Source organism: Euprymna scolopes, chromosome 38, assembly GCF_053919585.1.
Source record: "Euprymna scolopes isolate OS-2025 chromosome 38, ASM5391958v1, whole genome shotgun sequence".
Lineage (NCBI taxonomy): Eukaryota > Metazoa > Mollusca > Cephalopoda > Sepiida > Sepiolidae > Euprymna > Euprymna scolopes.
Genome location: NC_136519.1, coordinates 81648808 through 81676254, shown reverse-complemented (window position 1 = coordinate 81676254; position 27447 = coordinate 81648808). Strand labels below are relative to the sequence as shown.

Here is a 27447-nt window from a genome sequence, read left to right as displayed (position 1 = left end):
AGAGAAATAAAAAGGAACAAACCGAGTCATGTGTTCATCAACGTTTCGTCTTTATTTCGAGACTTCCTCTGGATGAATGAGATTAAGAAAACAAAAACACCAGTACATATATTTGAAAAAAAATTTTTTTTTCATGTGCAAAGTGTGACGCTGTTCTATTTCAGAAACGGAAAAAGACGTTGGAAATTCAAAAATGGGTGGGAGCTAGCGTAGTTAAAGAGAGGGAGATTTTTAATAACGTCAATAAAGTCGTTAATATGTTTTTTAAAAGATATGAACGCAGTTAATAGTCTTTCTGGAAAAATACGCCTGGTAAAATTCAAATATAGGTTTGTAACAGAAATGAAATGAGTGTGTTTTGTTATATAATTTATTGATTGAGATTATATGTGTTAATTATTACAACGGGTGTTTCTGTGGTGGGAGAAGGTTAATCTCTGTCTACAATTAAATTATGTTCTTTTAATAAAAGTTTATTTATTAATGGCGCTACATTAGGGAGATCTGCACGTTGTTTTATTGTGCTTGAATTTGCGATAAGTGCTGATTCAAGAGGTTTCCGGCGCAGTTTATTTGAAATAAATGTAACTATTTTTGCTTGTTTAAAGTCAAAGGTGTGATTATGCTGCAATGAATGAGAGAATAATGCACTTAGAGAATTGCTATTTTTTATATCTCTTTTATGTTCACTGAGCCTTTTTTCTAATTTACGCTGGGTTTCACCAACGTATTTATGATGGCCAATTTGGCAAGGAATAGTGTATATGCCTGCATTGGAAACTGGTTTGTTTTCGAGATGTTTTGTAGTTTTTAATATTTGTCTTATAGTTTATAGTTGATGTGGTTTGTATGATTGGAATTCTTAGTTTGTTTAGTGTGTTGCAAATTATTGCATTATTCGTGTGTGTAGGTCAAAGAAGATGTTTGTTTATGAGAGAAAAGTGTGGTGTATACGATTTTTGATTATTTATCTTGGAAACTATTTGTGTGGTTTTTCGCTTAGCATTCAATATGAAATGTGTGGGATATTGCAATGCTTTTCAAAGTGTTTGTGAGGTATTTGAATTCTTCGTTCAGATAGTATGGACTTCAAATTCGTAATGCGCGTAAAAAGAAACCAATTATCATAATTGTTTTTATTTTATTGTTATGGTGTGAATAGAAATGTATGTAATCATTTTTGTGTGTAATTTTGCGGTGAACTTTGAAGGATAGTCTATTATTGGATTTTATAATAAGTATGTCTAGAAAAGGCAATGCGTGATTGTTTTCTGTTTCATAGGTGAACTTTATGGACTGAGTCTAAGTTGTCTTTAATGATATCTATGTGCGTATTTTTAGGAAGAAAAATTAAAATGTGGTCAATGTATTTATAATATTGTGTTTGGAGGTAATTTAAATTTGAAAGAACCAGAATGTAGCATTTCCAACGAAAATGTTATCTTATACGTAAACGTTACAAATAAATTTCAAACTAAAGCGTTACAAACTCACTAATATTCTTTTGATCTTAAAGCGTGACAAACTTACATACCTAATTTTTACATGCATAAAAGTAATATAAAAAAATACAAGCACGCTGTACATAAACCTGCAAAAATACAATACTCTTTGTCTTTTTTTTTGGGGGGGGGATGTGCGAAATGGATTATAAAAAAGGTTTCCCTCATATAAGTCCCAATTATTTTGTTCAGGAAATAAAGGACCGTGTTCGAAGAAATGTAATATTTAGATAACAAGAACTTTAGAAAATCATAGGCATTTTATTATTTTTATAGCAATTTTTGTTAAAGTGTTTTCTTTGAAAATATTCTGAGAATTCGCTTGGGATAGAAGCAAAATAGCGTGTCTTTCTATTCGACATGATGCGTTCTATTTTCGTCCTATTCATGTTTGTTTTCTTCGTCATTATTGTTTCATGTTAGTCGCCGTTCGAGAATATGGCGACAGTCCTAGCACGTAGATGTTTATTTTCGCCCGTATTGAATCCTGTAGATTTCTCCAGAAACTTACTAAACTTTATATACATATACTAGCAGGCAGCTCGGCGTTGCTCGATCGTAAGGTACGTTTAAATATATTTTAATTCATACAGATTTCGTTTTTTTATTATAGATTGAAGTTTCTAATGATTATCATATCGCACCTAATATACAATAGGAATTCTAAGAAACGGCAGGCTAATAGTCCACTGAGAGGGTTACCCAAAGAAAAACCGAACTTTTGTTTGTAGAAATTGTTATTGTAAGAAATTGTAGAACTGAAAATTAGTCATGTTAGTCTAATGATTTTTATAAAAGTGTCGGGAGGAAAAGGCAAGTTAATGTTAGATGTTTTAAGTGTTTATGGAGTAAATTTAAGCATTTTTTTTTTTATGGGGGACATTATTCGATAATGATATTATATCTAAGCTGTGTATAGTTTTGTTATGTACACTAATGTTATTTATTTTGTTGAGTAAATCTCCGGAGCTCTTTATATAGGAAGTGTTGATAGTGCCCAGTAGTGGAGTGAAGATGTTGGATATGGCACGTGCAATTTTATGTGTTGCACTACCGATGCCAAATATTATGGGGTGCATAGGGATATCTGGTTTGTGAGTTTGGGGGAGGCCATATAATGATGGAATATTGGGGTGGGATTCTATGTATGAAGTTCAAGTTTTTATCATTTTAACCTATTACCGACTATATGACGTTATTAAAAATCTCCCTCTCTTTAACAAAGCAAGCTCCTCTTCTTTTTTGAATTTCCAACGTCTTTTTCCGTTTCTGAAATAGAACAGCGTCACACTTTGCACATGAATTTTTTTTTTTAATATATGTACTGGTGTTTTTGTTTTCTTAATCTCATTCATCCAGAGGAAGTCTCGAAATAAAGACGAAACGTTGATGAACACATAACTCGGTTTGTTCCTTTTTATTTCGCTCTTTCTCTCTCTCTCTCTTACTCTCTCTCTCTCTCTCTCTCTCTCTCTCTCTCTCTATATATATATATATATATATATATATATATATATATATATATATATATATGTAAAATGGTAATTAGTAAAACCCCGAAGAAAATGCTCAATACTATTGCAGAGCAAATATATGTTTTATATTTTTCATTACCGTTTTATATGTTTAGTTACACATGTTTCAGCTACCGAATCGTATCAACGATCCAATAACTTCGTCAGGCTTTACAGAATATATATATATATATATATATATATATATATATATATATATATATATATATATGTATATGTGTGTGTGTCTGTGTGTGTGTGTATACTAGCAAAAGTACCCGTTGTTGACTGGGTTCAAAAACAGCCTACAGAAAATGGACTCTGATTTATTAAAGTATGATAGGTTATGAAAAGGAAGGGTTGTAAAGAGATAGCTACGAATTCGGGGATATCAAAACCAAAGCAAAATATGATGAAAGTAAAAATAAAATAGATAAACCCCATAATTTATTATACCATACCTGTTTACACTGAAACACTTATTACAATATTCTGTGGATATATATTAAAAAATCTTTGTTAAACTTTGTGACATATTTCCATTCTATGGAGGTCAGACGCGAACGAACTCCCCATAATTTTATAATACTATATTTCTTCAAACTAAAACATAATTATCAAAGTATTCTTACGCAGATAGATATGAAAACTCTTTAAAGTTTGTGCCTATTTCCATTCTATGGAGGCCAGACACGAACGCAGACCCCACAATTTTATTATACCATCCCTATTTAAGTTAAAACATACTTATCAAAGTATTCTTATTTACATCTATATCAAAAACACTTGTAAACGTTTTTTTATTTTTAAATTTTTTATTTCCATACTTTGTAGACCAAGCGCGAACGCAGACCCCACAATTTTAATGAACCACCGTTCTGTCAGATCAAACATACCCATTCCTGTGTCTCGATACATCTATCATTATATGTAATCAGTTTTTTTTTAAATAGTCAACCATATAGGAGCCTATTCGTTACTAGACACACACACACACACATTCAGCTTTATATATATATATATATATATATATATATATATATATATATATATATATATATAATATGAGCAAATAATTAATAAAATATGTTAAAAACACTTTGAAATAAATTAAAAACATTTAATCTGAAAAGGAAACACTAGATAAATGGATAGTTCTTAACCCGCGGAGTTTCGAAGAAATACTTTCCTTCTCATCAGAGGGTAGGAACTAGCAAAATGCGGGATCGGATTTTGCATGCAGAAGTATTTGATGAAACAAAACAACAAGTAAGTCAAAGATCTTACTTAAAAGCAAAAAAGTGAAGCAGAGGGAATATGGTGAAGAAAAAGGTGATTACACATGAATGGATAGTCTGGTGGAAGATAAAAAAAAATCCAGTGACAGTAAAATCCAAATGTATAACTTCAAGAAAGTTAAAAGAACAAGTAAAATCCAAGGAAATCCCGTAATCAATATATATATATATATATATATATATATATATATATATATATATATATATATATATAGTAGGTTAGTAGGTTATTGTCAATGTGAGTGAAGGTACTTTTGGGACTGTTTATATGCTTTATATTTCGTATCCACAGTCACAGCTTTATATGCACGTAGCCTTACCCCAACAGGTACCTGTAAAATTTCTGATATTGGCTATATACGCTGAAATTGCAAAGCAAGGAAAACGTAATTCATAGATAAGTTTGGCAGGTTGTACGTCTGCTCTTGCAAAACAAAATAAAAGTACAATAAAAACGTCCGAAAGTTCCATCGGCTGAAAAGTTGAGAGAATAATATCTAAGATAATATCTACGATTAGAATAGTAAGATACTAAGATTAGAATAGTAAGATACTAAGATTAGAATAGTAAACTTGTAGTGGAATTGGTAGGTGATTCAAAAGAACACGAAAAAGAAAATGCCTCTAATAGCTTACTCTCCTTCTCCGCTTCGTTTGCATTTGGTTTCCCTTTCATTTCCTAGAACAAGTAAATTTTCACAGGAACGTGTGAACTCAAATAATTTTCAAGCAAACTCTTACAAGTAACACGTCTATGTAAAAGTAATAAGTCAGTGCGAACGTAGAAACTCCTGTAAGGTCGAATCAACCGAATCAGTTTTCTCTAGATCCACATGAAAGAGCGTAAGAATACAACACTCCCTCGACTTAAAGCCATGGCGGTCGCGAATCGCAAAAGAAAATAGCTCCCAAACGAGCTTTCTTCATCTCGCGCATATATTCGTACAGAATAATAAGGATCAAGCGATTAGAACCACATTGCTACTCACAGCTACACATGCAGTAACTAACAAAAAGTAAACCAACGCACACTCATACACATCGCTACGCTGCCAAATACCCACATACGCATATTATTTACATATACATATTATTCAGTCTATGAATATATTGAGTGTTGCTGTTTACTAAACTTTCGTAAATAATAAAAATAAATTCTTGTTATTCTCTATTTTTCATTTATAAAACTTTATTTGTTTTAGTCAGCATTTACTAACTGGTGACCCTTCTATTTTTTAACGCTGCGTTTATTTTCATTTTCTATGCATGCCCATATGTATGATCATTCGCATACAGTACTGTTCCGCCTTATCACGGCTTCAGTATGGCTAGACTGGCAACTATCCCAAACCAGGATTGAAACTCGACCAATACTCAGTGCTTCTCATCGTTACGCTATTTAGCTAAGATTGGTATGCGAAATTACAATGTTTAAACATTGTTCAAACGCCTAAGCTTTATTTGTTTACACAAAGTACATTGCTTTGTACGCTATCGGCAGTTTGTTATTTCTCTCACCAGTATGCTCAACCCAAGGCAGGGAGCTTTTATAATCACCCTGTTTCGCTCATTAGTGCGGCTAGACTAGCAACTACCTAAAGCCAGGATTGAAACTCAACCGCCTAGACGATATTCAGCGCTAAGATTGGTATGCGAAATTACAATGTTTAAAACATTGTTCAAACGCCTAAGCTCTAAAGCTTACACAAAGAGCATTTCATTGTACGCTATCAGCAGTTTGTTATTTCACTCCCTAATTTGCTCAACCCCAGATAGGGAGCATTTATAGTAATCCACATACAGTGCTGTTTCGTTGTATCACAGTTCTAACAGAGTATGGCGGCTGTGTACAAATAATATCACCATAAAGAAAAAGAAAAATGCTATAAGAAGAACGTGTACACAGACTGGATGACATCAGAGGTTAGAGGTCAAAGAGAAGTAGCACGATCACGTTCTATTCGAGAAAGTATCCGAAAATAAATGCCGTTGTTAAAAAAAAAACAAAAAAACAAAACGGAATCAAGTTATCACTTGTCCTATATTCCTTGCTACGTACTCTCTACAACATGTTGGGTGCCGAGTGTCTGGGGTGCTAACGCGTATGTAAACGTGTATAACAACACATATCCTTCAGTTTTTTCTTCACTAAAACAATAATTTTTTGCACATAATTTATATTAATTGTTGGTATGGCTGTTGGAAAAAAAAAACCCAAAGACACTATCGTCGTCCAAAATTTCCCTACAAAGACCAGGGTCTCCACCACGACTATCAACTCAATTTTCTACACCAAACACATGTTTTCATAAATAACAAATAATCAGAAAAAATCCCGTTTTCCATCATAGCATATACCTGAGTTGCAGCAGTGTCATGGACAATCGAATCATCATAAACCCAGGACGTACAGCTTTTCACATCAGAAGTGTTTCCAAGAGGTATTTCGGAATAAAATGACTCGCCGCATGAATCATTTCTATTGTAAACGTAACATTGTGAATATATCGTGTTACTGTTTTCCTCAAATGGAATTGTCTCCTTGATGCAGGAAAAGTGTGTCTCGTTTTGGATAAGGAAAGTGTCATTCTGCCAGCCCGGAATTCTGCATCTACAAAGAGAATGGAAATAAAACATACGAGAATGTTTCCAGATATACTGTAATATTCTAATAAACACGTGTTCGCACAGACGCATACTTCCAGAACATGTGGACTTTTGCAAATGAGCGATCAATTAATAAAAGTATCTTTTACATACATGCGCGGTCGCTGCTGCTTTTTTCATCCCCTTTTCAAGTGTGTTGTTCCATATATGGTTGCATCGTCTAGTGACTATTGACTGACCGTTTAACTGAAGCGAATAAAACTCGTGTATGGAATAATATAGACTTGTTGCAGTTTCAAAGGTTTTATTGAGAAGAGAAAGCTCGTTCACGAGGGGAGAGGCCAAAATTAATTGCTTCTAAAAAGGCTAAAGTTAATTCTTTCCTTCTGACGTAGTTTTCTTATTTAGTATATTATTTTATTATTGGAATCCTTTGAGATGAGTAATTTGCATATTTATTTATTTATTTATTTTATTAGCGAAATGTTATCTTCATCTTCATAGTTGTTGTTTCACGACTTTTCGGTCAACTATTCCTCTGACCTTCGACTAGACAGTAATGTTGTGTCTTTTAACTGTATTATCACTAATTACTTCCTTCCATAGTTGTTGCTATCTCACCACGTTTTGGCTAACTAATCCTCTGGCCGGCTTTGGGTAGAGATTGAAATCGCTATCTTCAGACAATGTCACCTGGAACCGTAGAAATTTAACGCTTTTATCCACTGCGACACGGTCCCCGAAGGTTGTAATTACTGAGGATACAGTTTAGAGAATCAACATTTATTATTTAGATTTAAAATGGTATACGAACGGACAGAGTCTCGGGGGAAATACTCACTTAGATTTCTTCATTTTTCGGGATATCTCCTCCGGCTGCTTTCTTGATTCGAACTGTTACAAAACACTGTCTTGTCCACCGAACACGTGATCATTTCTTATGTAATATCATCGACACCTGCATTTCTAGTGTATTGTATCTAGGAAGCTAATTCTTGATCCGTTTTCGACTCACTAGGTGCACTGGGTTTATTTTCGTTGCCAAAAAGTTGTTTCAACGAGTACTTTACGTAAGACTTCAGAAATGCATACTAGGAAACATAATAACTACTTTAACATCATCACTTTGTTTTATCGTTATTTCAATGGCAAGTGCTCGTCTGAGCTCCAATCCCTGGTCCCCCCTCGCCAATCTTTCACGAAAAACACCCGTCTAGCTGAAACTACTGTCATTAATTTTCCCCACTCTTTATCTGTGCCTAAATCTAAACGTAGATTCCATGAGCAGAGCTTCTTTCTTAGAAGTGCATGACTGTGGAACTCTCTTCCGTTTGCCTGTTTCTCACCTGACTACAACTTGGATGTCTTCAAGTCCAACATAAACAAATTCCTGACAAACCGCTCTCTTAAGTAAGACACCCTATCAAATATCCAATACTAATGATTACTACGATACTATCTCATTGATTACTGTATTCGCAATAACCCTTATACCCGAGTCGCTTCCGGGCCTTGATAAGTGGTGACCTCCATGTAAAAAAACACACGCAATCAAGATGATGAAGTTCAGTAAACGGCATCATCTTTTCATATGACTGTTAATGTGTTGCGCACGCCACCATTACACACATTAGAAAGCAGGAGGACTTACTTGATCTTCTGCCTACATACATTTGGTAGTCTCAAATGGTCACCTATATGATATTATCCAGGCTCAACGTTGCTTAACTTTGATAATTTGATGAGAATTGGTGTGTCACTGTGATTATGCTGTACATAAGTCACTCATAAGACTGCATATCTCCGCCTGACAAAGTAATAATGAGCCAAAGTCTTATTGGAACAGAACACGGACGCACGTATGCAAGTTCATACGAAATGCAAAAAGGGTTACTGTAAGAAAAAAAAAATATGGGTAAAACACCGGGATACGGCATTAAAAATTATTAAAAAAACACAGTACAGTATATGATACACATGTATATAATCAAATAACATTATAAATAACACCGTAAGGCGGGGAAAATACTGTAACCAGAGGCCGGAAAAATCGTATTTTACATCGTAACCTGAAAAAACGTATCCCAGGTACACCGTATCCCGGAGTTATGCCGTACTTATTAAAAATATGTAAGGAAAAAGACTACTTATTAAAAACTGATTATGTCCAGAACATCTAATATATAAAAGGCAAATGTGCGCGAGCGTTTGTGTATGTCCGCAAAAGGATTTTGCATAAGGCTTCTTGTGTCAGTTAGATTCCATGAGAAGTTTTCGCATACTTTCCAAATCGTAATATCTCGCATTCGCAAATGAATATTGTATGTATTTTTTTTTTGATCGAATTGAGCAAAATTCCCATTGTGCCGTCGTTTCCATTGTTTGTTTATCTTTTTCGTATAAATAAAGTGAAACTATTCGAACGCAAACGCCTGGCCTTCTGTAATTGGTCCTGGGTCAAAGTAGGGGAAACTTTTTATACTGAGACAATCACTATTTCGATACTGCCAGAGTGCCCCCTTTTTCGGGGAGCTGGTTTTCATTAAGAACGACCTTGTGTCTAATTTGCTTTCGTGGGAAGTTTAAAAGCAACGCCATTTCTGGTTTTAGTTGACTACGTTAAATTTGAACACTTTAGACTTCTGGCCGCGTCATGGAGTAGCGATAAGACGGCAGATTTTCTTTCACTTTCTTTTCCGCCTTTGCGTCGTGGGTTCGAGCCTTGCTGCCTACTACCACTTTTTTATTTGCTCAACAAACACCTACAAACACCTAACCAACGCCGGGCACCCAGGCTAGTCTTATATATAAAAGGCAAAATGAGCGTTTGTATATGTCCACAAAACGCTTTTAGCATCAGGCTTCTTGCGTTGGTTAGATTCCGTGAGAAGTTTTCGCATACTCACCAGACGGTAATATCTCAGATTCGCGAATAGACATCGTCTCTATCTTTTTTTTTTTTGATCGAGTAAAGCAAAATTCCAACCGTCTCCAATGTTTTTTTTTTTCGTATAAATAAAACAAAACTATTTGATGCAAATGCCTAGCCTTAAGGCCTGAGTAGTATCTGTTCTGCAATTGGTCCTTGGTTAATGCAGGGGAAACTCTTCATAATGAATGAATTACTATTGATATGAATACTGCCAGAGTTCCCCCTTTTTTTTGGGGGGGGGGCTTGTTTCCCCCCTACATTAAAAACGACTTTGTGTCTAATTTGTTTTCGTGGGAGGTTTAAAAGCAACGCCATTTCTGCAAGTCATCTTTTGTTTTTTGATTGACTACGTTAAATTTGCACACTTTAGACTTCCGGTCGCGTCATGGAGTAGCGATAAGACGTCAGATTTTCTTTCACTTTCTTTTCCGCCTTCGCGTCACAGGTTCGAGCCTTGCTGTCTACTACCACTTTTTTAAAAATGTATCTTGTAAAGTACAGAGGTTTTCTGTCAGTTCATCGTGTAGAAAGGTACAGCACATAGGAGTTGTAGCAAGCCCACCTGAAGAATTTGTTGAAGAGTTGTCAGGGCCAGTGGTAATAGCGTCGTGAATGGTGAAAGTGGGTGATCTGGTCGTTCTTGCCGCAACACCTAAAAATACCTGAGCAAAGCCGGGCACCCAGGCTAGTCTGTTATATAAGGGGCAAAATGGGCGCGAGCGTTTGTGTATATCCACGAAAGGCTTTTAGCATCGGGATTCTTGCGTTGGTTAGATTCTGTGAGAAGTTTTTGTGTACTTCCTAGATCGTATGATCTCTCATTCATAAACGTACATCCCTTTTTTTTAATTGACTTCACAAAATTCTCATCGTGCCGTCGTCTCCAGTGTTTGTTTGTCCTTCTTGTATAAATACATCCCTCTGCCTTTTCTACAAGTATTTTAGTGGTGAATGCTCTGACGAACTGCAATTACTTGTGCCCCCACGACATGTGCACCCTCGACAAACCCGACAGGCTGCTAAATCCCACCCCCACACTGTAGAGATCCCTAGATGTAAAAGATCTTTTACTCCAATAGTTTCTTCCCCAGAACCGCTAGACTCTGGAATTCCATTCCAGGTCCCTGCTTCCCCAACAGTACTGCCCAAATCCCTACATAGTACCCCAGTAGTTGTTGCCCCTGATAGTAGCCCCTACACCAAAGTGGCAATTTGCCTTGTTTGGGGTGAAAATGTAATAAAAAAAAAAATAAAGTAAAACTATTCGAACGCAAATGCTCGATCTTTGGTAATTGGTCCTTGGTCAATGTAGGGGAAACCCTTCATACTGAGACAATTATAATTTATTTGGATATCGGCAGAGTGCTCACTTTTTGAGGGAGCTGGTTTCCTCCCCCCCACATTAAAAACGACTTTGTGTCTAATTTGTTTCCGTGGGAGGTTTAAAAGCAACGCCATTTCTGCAAGTCATCTTTTGTTTTTGATTGACTACGTTAAATTTGCACACTTTAGACTTCCAGTCGCATCATGGAGTAGCGATAAGACGTCAGATTTTCTTTCGCTTTCTTTCCCGCCTTCGCGTCACGGGTTCGAGCCTTGCTGTCTACTACCACTTTTTGTTTTGCTCAACACCTACAAACACCTGGACAACGCCAGGCACCCAGGCTAATCTAATAGATAAAAGACAAAATGTGCGCGAGAACTCATTGTTCAAACTCATCGGCTTATCAGAACAAATACATTGAGGACATTGCAAAAGCTACTGTAAAAGAACGCGGACTCTTTTTTTTTACACAGTGATCACCACTTATCAAGGCCCGGGAGCCACTCAGGGATAAGGGTTATTGCAAGTACAGTACGTTAGTGTGGAGATTTGATGAAGTGTTTACTTAAGTGGGCGGTTCATTAGGAAGTTGTTAACATTGGACTTGAAGACATCCAAGTTGTAGTCCGGTGGGAAGCAGGCAGACGGAACAGAGTTCCACAGGCGTGCAGTTCTAAGAAAGAAGATTTGTTCATGGAATCCGCGTTTTGATTTAGGCAGATATAGAGTGGGGGAAATTTTTCACAGTGGATTCAGCTAGACGGGTGTTTTTCGTGAAAGATTGGCAAGGGGGGACCAGAGATTGGAGTTCAGACGAGCACCTGCCATGGAAATAACGATAAAAGAAGGATAGGCTCGCAACGTCTCTTCTGTGGGAGAGAGGTTGCAGGGTAGAGAAAAGGGCATCCCCCACTAAGCCACGAAGTCTATTTTGTACTCTGTCAAGGCAGGATAGGCTATTTTTAGCAGCTTCTGGCCAGATATGGCAACACCATGTTAGAAAATCACTCAAACCTGAGAGTATCCTATGCATTTACAAAGCCATGATTCGCCCACGCATGAAATATTGTTGCCATACCTTGGCTGGTGCATTTATCACTCGTCTCTCTCTGTTAGACATAGTTAAATAAACAGTCTCAAATCTAATGGATTTCACTATCCATTAAACTCCAACTTCTGATTAACTCTCAGCACCCGTTCCACCTCAATGTACATACTCCTAACCAATCCGACAAACAGCAAATACCGACCATTCACCGTTGATGTCCTTGGATATTTTACAAGTAAATATTTTATAAGTAGATATTTTACAAGTATATATTTTACAAGTACATATTTTACAAGTAAATATTTTACAAGTAGATATTTTACAAATATATATTTTACAAGTATATATTTTACCAGTATATATTTTACAAGTAGGTATTTTACAAGTAAATATTTTACAAATAAATATTTTACAAATATATATTTTACAAGTATATATTTTACAAATATATATTTTACAAGTATATATTTCACAAGTATATATTTTACAAGTAGGTATTTTACAAGTAAATATTTTACAAGTAAATATTTTACAAGTAAATATTTTACAAGTAAATATTTTACAAGTATATATTTCACAAGTAAATATTTTACAAGTAGATATTTTACAAATATATATTTTACAAATATATATTTTACAAATATATATTTTACAAGTAGATATTTTACAAGTAAATATTTTACAAGTAGATATTTTACAAGTATATATTTTACAAGTAGGTATTTTACAAGAAAATATTTTACAAGCAAATATTTTACAAGCATATATTTTACAAGTATATATTTTACAAGTAAATATTTTACAAATATATATTTTACAAGTATATATTTTACAAGTAAATATTTTACAAGTAGATATTTTACAAGTATATATTTTACAAGTAGGTATTTTACAAGAAAATATTTTACAAGCAAATATTTTACAAGCATATATTTTACAAGTATATATTTTACAAGTAGATATTTTACAAGTATATATTTTGCCAATATATATTTTACAAGTATATATTTTGCAAATATATATTTTACAAGTATATATTTTACAAGTAAATATTTTACAAGTAGGTATTTTACAAATAAATATTTTACAAGTAGATATTTTACAAGTATTAATTTTGCAAGTAGGTATTTTACAAGAAAATATTTTAAAAGTAGGTATTTTACAAATATATATGTTACAAGTATATATTTTACAAGTAGGTATTTTACAAGTAAATATTATACAAGTAGATATTTTACAAGTAGATATTTTAAAAGTAGGTATTTTACAGGTAGATATTTTACAAATATATATTTTACAAGTAGGTATTTTACTAGTAAATATTTTACAAGTATATATTTTACAAATATATATTTTGCAAGTACATATGTTACAAGTCGGTATTTTACAAGTAAATATTTTACAAATATATATTTTACAAGTACATATTTTACAAGTAAATATTTTACAAGTATATATTTTACAAGTAGATTTTTTACAAGTAAATATTTTACAAGTATGTATTTTACAAGTAGATATTTTACAAGTAAATATTTTACAAGTATATATTTTACAAGTAGATATTTTACAGCTATATATTTTAAAAGCAAATATTTTACAAGCAAATATTTTACGAGTAAATATTTTACAAGTACATATCTTACAAGTATATATTTTACAAGTAAGTATTTTACAAGTAAGTATTTTACAAGTACATATTTTACAAGTATATATTTTACAAGTAAATATTTTACAAGTAAGTATTTTACAAGTAGATATTTTACAAGTAGATATTTTACAAGTAGATATTTTACAAATATATATTTTACAAATATATATTTTACAAATATATATTTTACAAATATATAATTTATAAGTAGATATTTTACAAGTATATATTTTACAAGTAGATATTTTACAAGTATATATTTTACAAATATATATTTTACAAATATATTTTTTAACAAATATATATTTTACAAGTATATATTTTACAAGTAAATATTTTACAAGTAGATATTTTACAAATAGGTATTTTACAAGTAGGTATTTTACAAGTAAATATTTTACAAGTAGATATTTTACAAATAGGTATTTTACAAGAATATATTTTAGAAGTAAATATTTTACAAGTAGGTATTTTACAAGTAAATATTTTACAAGTAGATATTTTACAAGTAGGTATTTTACAAGTAGATATTTTACAAATATATATTTTACAAGTTGGTATTTTACAAGTAAATATTTTACAAGTAGATATTTTACAAGTATATATTTTACAAATAGGTATTTTACAAGTATATATTTTACAAGTATATATTTTACAAGTATATATTTTACAAGTAAATATTTTGCAAGTAGATATTTCACAAGTATATATTTTACAAGTAGGTATTTTACAAGTATATATTTTACAAGTATATATTTTACAAGTAGATATTTTACAAGTAGATATTTTACAAGTATATATTTTACAAGTATATATTTTACAAGTAGATATTTTACAAGTATATATTTTACAAGTAAATATTTTACAAGTATATATTTTACAAGTATATATTTTACAAGTATATATTTTACAAGTATACATTTTACAAGTAAATATTTCACAAGTATATATTTTACAAATAGGTATTTTACAAATATATATGTTACAAGTATATATTTTACAAATAGGTATTTTACAAATATATATGTTACAAGTATATATTTTACAAATAGGTATTTTACAAGTATATATTTTACAAGTATATATTTTACAAGTATATATTTTACAAGTAAATATTTTGCAAGTAGATATTTCACAAGTATATATTTTACAAGTAGATATTTTACAAGTAGATATTTTACAAGTAGATATTTTACAAGTATATATTTTACAAGTAGATATTTTACAAGTAGATATTTTACAAGTAGATATTTTACAAGTATATATTTTACAAGTATATATTTTACATGTATACATATTACAAGTAAATATTTCACAAGTATATATTTTACAAATAGGTATTTTACAAATATATATGTTACAAGTATATATTTTACAAGCAAATATTTTACGAGTAAATATTTTACAAGTACATATTTTACAAGTATATATTTTACAAGTAAATATTTTACAAGTATATATTTTACAAGTAAATATTTTACAAGTATATATTTTACAAGTATATATTTTACAAGTAAGTATTTTACAAGTAAGTATTTTACAAGTAAGTATTTTACAAGTAGATATTTTACAAGTAGATATTTTACAAATATATATTTTACAAATATATATTTTACAAATATATATTTTACAAGTAGATATTTTACAAGTAGATATTTTACAAGTATATATGTTACAAGTATATATTTTACAAATATATATTTTACAAGTATATATTTTACAAGTTGGTATTTTACAAGTAAATATTTTACAAGTAGATATTTTACAAGTATATATTTTACAGGTATATATTTTACAAGCAAATATTTTACAAGTAAATATTTTACAAGTAGATATTTTACAAGTAAATATTTTACAAGTAGACTTTTTACAATTAAATATGTTACAAGTAAATATTTTACAAGTAAATTTTTTACAAGTAGATATTTTACAAGTAAATATTTTACAAGTAGATATTTTACAAGTAAATATTTTACAAGTAGACTTTTTACAAGTAAATATGTTACAAGTAAATATTTTACGAGTAAATATTTTACAAGTACATATTTTACAAGTATATATTTTACAAGTAAGTATTTTACAAGTAAGTATTTTATAAGTAGATATTTTACAAGTAGATATTTTACAAATATATATTTAACAAATATATAATTTATAAGTAGATATTTTACAAGTATATATTTTACAAGTAGATATTTTACAAGTATATATTTTACAAATATATATTTTACAAATATATTTTTTAACAAATATATATTTTACAAGTAAATATTTTACAAGTAAATATTTTACAAGTAGATATTTTACAAATAGGTATTTTACAAGTAGGTATTTTACAAGTAGATATTTTACAAATAGGTATTTTACAAGAATATATTTTAGAAGTAAATATTTTACAAGTAGATATTTTACAAGTAGGTATTTTACAAGTAGATATTTTACAAATATATATTTTACAAGTTGGTATTTTACAAGTAAATATTTTACAAGTAGATATTTTACAAGTATATATTTTACAAATAGGTATTTTACAAGTATATATTTTACATGTATATATTTTACAAGTATATATTTTACAAGTAAATATTTTGCAAGTAGATATTTCACAAGTATATATTTTACAAGTAGGTATTTTACAAGTATATATTTTACAAGTAGATATTTTACAAGTATATATTTTACAAGTAGATATTTTACAAGTATATATTTTACAAGTATATATTTTACAAGTATATATTTTACAAGTATATATTTTACAAGTATATATTTTGCAAGTAGATATTTCACAAGTATATATTTTACAAGTAGGTATTTTACAAGTATATATTTTACAAGTATATATTTTACAAGTATATATTTTACAAGTAAATATTTTGCAAGTAGATATTTCACAAGTATATATTTTACAAGTAGGTATTTTACAAGTATATATTTTACAAGTAGATATTTTACAAGTATATATTTTACAAGTAGATATTTTACAAGTATATATTTTACATGTATATATTTTACATGTATATATTTTACAAGTATATATTTTACAAATAGGTATTTTACAAATATATATGTTACAAGTATATATTTTACAAGCAAATATTTTACGAGTAAATATTTTACAAGTACATATTTTACAAGTATATATTTTACAAGTAAATATTTTACAAGTAAGTATTTTACAAGTAAATATTTTACAAGTAAGTATTTTACAAGTAAGTATTTTACAAGTAGATATTTTACAAGTAGATATTTTACAAGTATATATTTTACAAGTATATATTTTACAAATATATATTTTACAAATATATATTTTACAAGTAGATATTTTACAAGTAGATATTTTACAAGTATATATGTTACAAGTATATATTTTACAAGTAAGTATTTTACAAGTAAATATTTTACAAGTAAGTATTTTACAAGTAAATATTTTACAAGTATATATTTTACAAGTAGATATTTTACAAGTATATATTTTACAAATATATATTTTACAAATATATATTTTACAAGTAGATATTTTACAAGTAGATATTTTACAAGTATATATTTTACATGTATATATTTTACATGTATATATTTTACAAGTATATATTTTACAAATAGGTATTTTACAAATATATATGTTACAAGTATATATTTTACAAGCAAATATTTTACGAGTAAATATTTTACAAGTACATATTTTACAAGTATATATTTTACAAATATATATTTTACAAGTAGATATTTTACAAGTAGATATTTTACAAGTATATATGTTACAAGTATATATTTTACAAATATATATTTTACAAGTATATATTTTACAAGTTGGTATTTTACAAGTAAATATTTTACAAGTAGATATTTTACAAGTATATATTTTACAGGTATATATTTTACAAGCAAATATTTTACAAGTAAATATTTTACAAGTAGATATTTTACAAGTAAATATTTTACAAGTAGACTTTTTACAAGTAGACTTTTTACAAGTAAATATTTTACAAGTAGATATTTTACAAGTAAATATTTTACAAGTAGATATTTTACAAGTAAATATTTTACAAGTAAATATTTTACAAGTAGATATTTTACAAGTAAATTTTTTACAAGTAGATATTTTACAAGTAAATTTTTTACAAGTAGATATTTTACAAGTAAATAGTTTACAAGTATATATTTTACAAAATTAAAATCCAATGTGAAAAACCATATCACTACAAAAGTGGCCACAATCCCATGATCCATAATAGTTGTCTGTTACGATAAAATGTTTGGCGTGAAAAAAAGTAAAAATAAATGGAAGAGACAATTGAAACTGAATCGATATAAAAAGTTAAAAAAAATTACCTAAAAGATGGCAGATGGAAGATAAAAACCTGCAACAATGTTTGAAATCCACAGGTGATCCATAAAATAGAGAAAAAGAAACATTGTAGTTTCTGGAAACGTCCGAAACCTCCGACACTTTTAAAGATCATCTCCGTGTTCATATTTCAAAACAACACCTGAAAAAAAAAAAATGATATATAAAATTTTATGTCTCGGAGTTTTTAAGATGAGCAATAATAATTCGTATTATTTTGATCATTCGGACTACTATTCTCATCTGAAGTATTATTCACCCAACCTTTCGTTCGATATAATCTATGACCGTCTTCAGGTGTAATTTTTCAAACTCGGGAATCTTTCTGTCGAACTCGGCAATCTTAACGGAATTTCGAAATAACTCTTTATTTAATCCACATGTCCTCGTTCCGACAGCCATGACTCGCCAGAAGTCCTAAATTATACGCAAGCCTATTGAAGGTTCAATCTTCAGTGCGGGTAACACTAAACATATAATTGTGAATTACTTATTATTTCTAGTTAGTCATGGCTGAGAAAAGGAGACGATGCTACCTAACACCGTGGATTAAATAAGTTCTGTTAAAAATTCCGTACATATTCCAGAGTTCGACAGAAAGATTGTCCAATTCAAATAAAAAATTCTCGAGTTCGAAACGATATATCTGAAGAAGGTTAAAGGTTACATCGACCGAGATATTATGAGAATAACACTCAAGATGAGAATAGTAGTCCGAATAATCCAAATGATACAAAATTAAGATCTCACACGTCAGCCATTTCGTTTGGCTATTATCGTGTAACAAAAATAAATAAATCAGATGCGTATGGCACGAATTACTAAATGAATAATAGCGAGAGCGCGCGCGCACACACACACACACACAACTAACCGAGTGTATACACACAAATTCATAGACACACACTCTCACTAACAAAACAAACACGCTAATGTCGTATACTCGTGTTACACATTATAAATCTACATCAGTAGTGATTAAGTTAGCTAGTGTAAATTTTGGAAAGGGTTACACTGAGTGCATATAAAACAGTACTATTCCCAAGGTTGAATTAAAGATGGGCTGCGTAAAGTTGAGGCAAACGGTTAACAAATCAGGAGATGAACGTTGACGAATGATGTAACGTTCTTCGAGCTGAAAGAAAACTAAGATTTTCAAATCAATCTATCTGTGGAAGCCCTGCGATTAGACATCGCCAATAATGTAGTAATCCTAAGAACGCATAGAGTTTAGCAACGTTATCAGGTGCGAATATATTCTTTATAGCTCTTTCTGTCTGGTTTTCTTCCTTTACTATTAATGATAAGCCCTAAATTTTTTTCTTCTTTAAGAAGAATACGAAATTTTCAACACTTAGCTTGAACCCCTATTGGTTAATTCTCTGATATACTGCTCTAATATGTGCTTTCTGTTGCATTTCATTTTCGCTTTTAATCAAAATATTATCCAAATAGGCTATTGCATACTCCACATCAGTCAATAATGTCCATTATCTACTGGAATAGGCTTAGAGCTACCTTCAACCCAAAAGGAAGAAGCTTTGCTTTAAAAATCCCTTTATGCAAATTTTTATCACGTACTTCGAAAATTTTTTCACTGATTTTTACCTGAAGGTAAGCTTCAGGCAAATACTCCGTTTGAAAATACTCTATCGCTGTCAAATTTAGTGAATATATCTTCTGGAGATGGAAGAGGATTGGAAGAGTCTTTTAAACAATCACTTAAACCCGTCGAAAATCAGCACAGCGATTTTATGTATACGATTGGACACGGCCAATTCGGATAATTAACTGTTGAAATCACCTCAAGTTTTTTCTAACCATTCTACTTCCTCGTTCATTGCATACCGTTTCGAAAATGGTGTTCAAAATCGGTTTAATATTTGCTTTTGATTCGAAATCAACTCATTATGACAAACTAATTATGACAAACTCATTATGACAAACTCATTATGGCAAAAAATGTGACAAAATTCGATTTTTAAATCTATAATAAACGTCCCCGTTTGTTTAATCTTATTCTTCTCAATGGCGTTAACATAGTTACAGGAAGAATCAATCGATAATCTCTATAAGTTAAAGAGTACAATCCAGTCTAAATTGATTTAGATTGGATTGTACACTTTAACTCATAGAGATTATCGATTAATTCTTTCTGTAACTATGTTAACGCCATTGAGAAGAATAAGGCAAAAAACAAAACAAAAAAAAAATTCTGAACCAGCGAGTAGATACACTTGCGATTAATGAGTTGTTTCCCAAGAACGAAATGTTACATTTCAATTCTTTGAAATTTAATTCTTTCTGGGTTAGTTAACCGTCGACATTATTTTTCTACGTTTGTTCGTTTATAACCAATGCATATCTTGCTGAATCCAATAATAATTTTACGGTGTAACCATTTTTTATATTGAGTCATTTTCGTTTTTGACTTTACTTAATTTCGTTTTTAGACAAAACTACGTTCATATTCGGTTGCGACTTTGTCTTACTTGTTTCTGTTAAGTTAGATAATAGGAACTTTTATGGCGTACACGCCCCAAATGAAAACACATTCACTCCTAAAAATACAGCCCTTTTCATATGCTTTCCATTGGAATTGACATTTGTTATTCCTTATTTGGACACGACATGGTCTTTTAGACTCTATTCATGATATGCTTTTCTCTTCAATTCGATTATTATCTAAATAATATTTAATATTTATTAGACGTTGGCATTCCTCTATTTTTTTGCAGCATAACGTTTGGATCTTTCATAAAACAAAGCATTCTTGCTCTAATCTTTATCTCTATATAAATAAAATGAACTCATTTTTTCCCGTCGGATTTTGACCTTAATAGGATTAAAAATCAAGACATTTCATGCAAATATAATATGCACAAACGGCAGAACAATATCTGAGGTGTGTTATAGGCTTATTATTTCTCAAATTCCTCGATAATCTTAGATTTCTATACTTTTTCTGCTGAGAAGTCACGGCCAAAATCGGTTAAGATCAATGGAAGTGGTAAAATATTTTCTCTCTAATAAATTCCTCCTCCCCCTGCCACCACTTAACACCATTTGGGGATCGTTCACAAGGAACAGTTGAGAAGAGAACACCGGTTTGGCTTCGTAGTTCTTTCATGTGAAGTTATTTAAAATCACTAAACTAAGCTGCAGTGCTCTGTGGCGTAGTGGTTAGCGTGCTGGACAATTCACATTATATTTTCACGTTCGCGCCGATCTACCGTAGTCGTTATTTTTTTTTTTTCCTAAACAACTGGAATGGACTTTTCTTGGTGGCCGAACTGTTAACGTTGCAGATGTTTTTTTTTTCACACTTTATTTTCCTATTTTTACTCATGACTCCGGGTTTGATCCTTCCTACTTACCTACCATAACATTTTTTAAAACTCCCCCCTCCCCCGTCCCGGAAAAAACACTCGGGCAACGCCGGGTACCCCCGCTAGTATATATATATAACACGATCAGCCGGTCACTGGCGTGTTACTGGCTTCACGTGTTACACTAAATGTCTTAGAAATGGTCTCGTGAAGATGTGAAGATGGCCAGTCATTAGGGTTTGTGTATCAAGAAGAAAATCATAACTGAGATGTTGGATGTGGGTGTGGCTCATTTTTTATCCCAGATGACTTTTTCACCCTGGGGGAGTTCTGGTTGGAATCTTCCTTTCTTCGTCCTAAGGGCCGCTTTTCGACTTAAGACATTTATGGAGACATTTATGGCAGACACCAGTAAAAATACAACACGCGACACAATTGCAATATATATTATATATTCTTAACTATTTATTTTACAAAAATATATATTGCAATACAATATGCAATTTACATATCCTAAAATTATTAAACTAACTATGCTTAATTAGTGCTGAGGAGGAGTGGGTCGCCCCCTCTCGTTCATTGAGAGACAGAAACACGCGTGCTCACCCCATGCTGTCCGGACGAAAAAAAGAGCGACCAAGAAAGGGAGTTCTGGGATAGAATTTCTGTGTATCTCTGCGCTTATGGCCAAATCACTACCCGGCCATGCTGTAGAGTGTGTTAACAACCGTGGCATTGAGATATAGTGCTACAACTCGGTATTGTTAGACCTTGCAAAAAACATCTGAACATGTTGCTTTATAATTCCGTTAATTTAAATGTCTTACACTATGCGTTAACCATATCTGAATACGCGATAAAATCATTGTTCTCTTCGTTTACGATATTTTTTACTCTTATATCGAGCATAAAACAAAACACATTTTTTATCGACAACATTTTTATTGTTTCGCTGAAAGATTTCGACTTGTTTTTGAAGGATTCATTTCGTGTATTTATATTTTCTTCTGTTCGCATCTTTTATAACAATAAAATGATTTTTTCTTCTCGCCTGACCATTTTCCGCATGTTTTTGGAAATATTGTTTCAAACCTACATACTTAAACTGGAAACATTGAGCTAATATCCGGGTCAGATTTAAATACAGAGTGAATTATAAATTCCTTCAGTCTAAAAAAAATCCTCGGAGCTGGTGATTTTGTGTTCCTTGTTTTTTTATCGGTTGTTTGATTAATGTTTCAAACTTCCCTTGTTTTTTTTATACATAGGAGTCACCACTTATCAAGGCCCGGAGGCTACTCGAGGATAAGGGTTATAGAGTGTACCGTAGTCAATGAGATAATATTGTAGTAATCGTTAGTAATGGGCATTTGGTAAATTGGATTACTTAAGGGGGCGGCTCCTCAAGAATTTGTTTATGTTGGACTTGGTGCTCCAAACTTTTCTTGTTATTGTGTATATTCGAATCAAACTTAGAGCAACTGTCAACAACACCAAACGTGTACCTTTTTCTCTCTCTCATTAATAATTCTGATTTCGTTTACCAACGTCTCTCTTTTTCAGAGGATTTCCCTCAATCCCGGCACTAAATCAGGAGCTTCAAAGATCAAGGGCGTTTCTAAGGTCTGAAACATCGGGGATTTGTAGTTTTTTCAATTGTCCTCCCAACTACAACCGGGATTATTTGTGTTTTAATAATAATAATAATAATAATAATAATGATAATAATTATAACAACTAGCGGTACCTGTGGTAATTCCATGGCGGACTCATTCATATGTAATATATTGATATTGGCATTCTGTGGATGTTCAGTGTAAGCCCTGATATTATTGTAGCTATTTTGTTAAAACTGCGAAAGAATTTATTAAGATAGCAGGAAGGTCCAGCGTAGCCCGATCGTAAAATACGCTTAAATATGATATTTTGATACTTGCAGATTTTGTATATATTATTATAGTCAATTTGCTATCGATTATTATATATTATAAAGTTGTGATAAAAAATACAATCATATGACTAGAGTACATCAGCTTGAATCAAAATCGAAACCAATATATATATATATATATATATATATATATATATATATATATATATATATATATTTAAAGGAGATTAGAACAATAGTCTAAAGAGCTGAGTGTATTTTAATGTAACAGTGAAATTACTAGTTCAATTAAAATACAGGAAATAGAAAGTGCTCGTTGTAATTTAGATATATAATAAGCTCGATAGTTAAATGTCCTAGAGCTAATTCAATATTAAGTAATGTGATTTATAATTTAAAATTTAAAAATCAAATTTTAATTAAATTAAAAATCCGTTTCATAAGAAGGAACAACAACAAAATCAATATATATATATATATTATATATATATATATATAATATATATATATATATTTATATATATATATATATATTATATATATATATATATAAATATAAATATATATATATATATATATATATATATATATATATATATATATATATATAAACTTCAGTTCCTTCAGGTATATTTGAAACCGAAACCAAAACTTATGAAGAATTCTTTGGTAAAATTATTAAAACAAAAAAATAGATAACTCGAGTGCCATCAGCTATAATTGAAACAGAAACCAAAACTTACGAAGAATTCTATGTAATATTATTTATTACAAGAAATGGAAGGTCATAACAATTAAGCGACAGTCACTCGGAAGAAAAAAGATGTAAACGTGACACACAAAATAGAACGCATGCTATCGTATAATAATAATAATAATAATAATAATAATAATAATAATAATAATAACCCCCATCATGCATTCCCCCCATTGTTTCATCACCGACCCCCCCCAAAAAAAAATGATACTGAAGGGCCGAGAAGGGTCAATAAGGACTGAAAGACCGAGGAGCGTGCGCCAACGAGACCTCAGCTGGACAAGCGCAAAGAGAACTGGGACCTTGGGGAGGCTGAGTCCCACTTAAATTCCAGTATAAACCAATGGCCACTACCAGCGAGAAACCAATGGTAAGCGGCTGTTGCGATGATGCAAATTCATTTGCAAATGCTATCGAAGGAGGTGGAGAGGGCTGGACGTCTGGTGAGACTTGTTGTCACACAGCTTCCAGAGAATACCACAGGTTTCCAATCAGATCGTTTGTTGACTTGTGTGAAAGCTCCGTGTGAGCCAATAATAATAATAATAATAATAATAATAATAATAATAATAATAATAATAATAACAATAATAATAATAATAATTCAAAAGAATGCCCAAAGTTTTGAAGTCATGTGTAGAATGGTAAAAAGCGAACAAACCGGAAGTACTTTATGAAAGATAAGAAGAATGAAATAGAAAGTAAGTTTAAGGAAACCTAAGAAAAATCTAAGGCAATGGCGGAAACACTAGAGGAAGACCCCCAATCTGTAGTGGAATGGGGTAAAAAATGGATGGTAACGTTCAATGCTTTCAAGACTAAGCTCGTTGGCTAAAGGTACATTACCTAAAAGTACTTCGTTCAAACTCCTCGGCTTAACATTCAGAGAACATGAGTTGGAACAGATACATCGAGGGCATTGCCAAGGCTGCTGCAAAGAAAGTGCTAGTCGTGCTAGAAAGCTACTTACGCCTGAAAGTATCCTGTACCTCTACAAGGCTACCATTCGCCTATGCATTGAGTATTGTTGTCACATTTGGGGTGGTACATCTGCTGCTAGTCTCTCACTCTTAGACAAGGGTTCTAAAAGGGTCACCAACCTCATAGATCCTGAACTATCATCTAAACTTCAGCCCCTGTCCCACCGATGAAATGTTGCATCCCGCTGCCTATTCTACAAGTATTTAGATGGTGAATGTTCTAACGAACTACACGCACTGGTACCCCCTCGACGAAAATACCCCCAACAAAACCGACAAGCAGCAAAGTCCCACCCCATACACAATAGATATCCCTAGGTATAAGAAAGCCTTCTACTCTAATAGTTTCTTCCCTAGAATCGCTAGACTTTGGAATTCCCTTCCGGATTTCTGATTCCTCTACTGTACTGACAGGCAGAAGTTCAAAGAGGTGGAGAGTACTGGAAATCGGAGGAAACTTGTTGTCACTCAGATTCCAAACAACACCACAAGTTGTTCTCAAAGAGAAATCTTCGATGATGGCTTGTATGGCTACTCCGAGTGAGTAAAGTCCTGGATATGACCTTATACTATATCCGATGGTGAGCCCCCAGCTTGCAGGCTTTGGGGAGTGTGGAGCCACCCTTTAATTGCCATTGCTCCCAGATCCACTTTGACCGTGACTGTTAATACCTGTTAGGGTCCCAACTATAGATTAAATAGAAACAGACTTGAAAAAAATATGTATTCTATTAATTTTTTCTTCAAAATCACTGGATTAAACATTAAATAGCTCAAAAACGGTTAATATGTCGTAAAACAAAAAAAAATCAACCAACCAGCGAGTAAATAATAATAATAATAATAATAATAATAATAATAATAATAATAATAATAATAGTAGTAATAATAAAAATAATAGTAATAATAACAATAATAATAGTAATAGTAATAGTAATAATAATAGTAGTAATAATAATAGTAATAATAATAATAGAAATAACAATAATCATAGCAATAATAATAGTCATAACATTAATATTAATAATAGTAATGATAATAGTAATAATAATGACAATAATAATTATAGTAATAATAATAGTAATAGTAATAATAATGTTAACGAGCATCTCCCCCCCTCTCTGGCTTTCTTACTCTTTCTATTTTCTCTCTGTGTGTCTCTATAAGAGAATAGAGAAGGAGAGAGAGAGAGAGAGAGAGAGAGGGAGATAGAGAGAGAGAGAGAGAGAGAGAGAGGTGAGTAAACGTGGAGGTAGACACGTTTACCAGAACCAAAGGTCAGCTGACCAAATTACGTATGTGTGACGTGGTTGGCTAGATCTGTGAGATTTGATTTGAGCTTTGAAGAAGACGGACGGTTTTTTCCGTGGTCTCCCCCTCTTAACTGGGGAGGGGGGAGACGAACGCTGACGTGTGTGAAGAAGAACTAACACAAGCCGATTTCACTTCCACTTCTGCAGAACCTCTGGGGAAAGTGAAATAAAAAACTATAAAACCATTTCATCGTCTTGGAGTGATAAATCTTCGTCAAACAGGTATCAAGTCTCTCTCCAGGATGAGAAATTGCCAGATGGTTAAACAGCGAGAACAGAGGTAGGTTCAGAAATTACATGTCACACACACGATTCCCTTTATGATAATCAAACACACAACCATTTATGTTAGAGACAATCACACGGAATCTTTTTGATGTTATATAGTGTATACACCCAAACGTAAAAAGTACCCCTAAATTAAGAACTCTATATAACATATTCAAATGTAACGAAAGATCAATTTGGTACCCTTCAAGGATAACCTCGATGATAACGAATATATAACATATTCAATTTGGTACCCCTCAAGGATAAATTCGATGATAAGAATATATAACATATTCAATTTGGTGCCTTAACTGACCAGACTACCTAGCAAGGGTGGGTTTAAAAGAAAAAAAAGAACTTCGATTACCACGGGGGAAAAAGGACGAAAAAAAGACAAGAAAAACACAATAAAATGTCTGGAAAAAAAAAAAGAAAAAAAAAAAAGAAAGAACAGTAGAAAAAAAAATACAAATCAACACACACACAACGTAGGGTCCATTAAAACACTAGGCGAATTAGAAAAATAATTAAAAAAAAAAAGAAAAGCAATACACACGTACAACCTTTTCACGAAGAAAGAAAAGGAAGACATACAGACACACAGATGTAAAACTTTATATATAGAAAATAGTTAAAAAAAATGTTTATCGTATTGGGAATTAGCTCGTTATGAACGAAGAAAAATA

General features: G+C 31.5%; 1 protein-coding gene across 1 annotated transcript in view; it reads right to left on the bottom strand.

The window, feature by feature from the left end:
- The window catches only part of LOC145263016 (organic cation transporter protein-like), an 83756-nt gene that overhangs the window by 46518 nt on the left and 9791 nt on the right, over window positions 1–27447 (bottom strand). Inside the window, exons 2-3 of the mRNA XM_080119849.1 lie at window positions 18206–18363; window positions 6673–6925 (exon numbers count right to left, since the gene is read on the bottom strand). Coding sequence (XP_079975975.1) covers window positions 6673–6925; window positions 18206–18348 — 396 coding nt within the window. The 5' untranslated portion in view covers window positions 18349–18363. The remainder of the gene's footprint in view (window positions 1–6672; window positions 6926–18205; window positions 18364–27447) is intronic.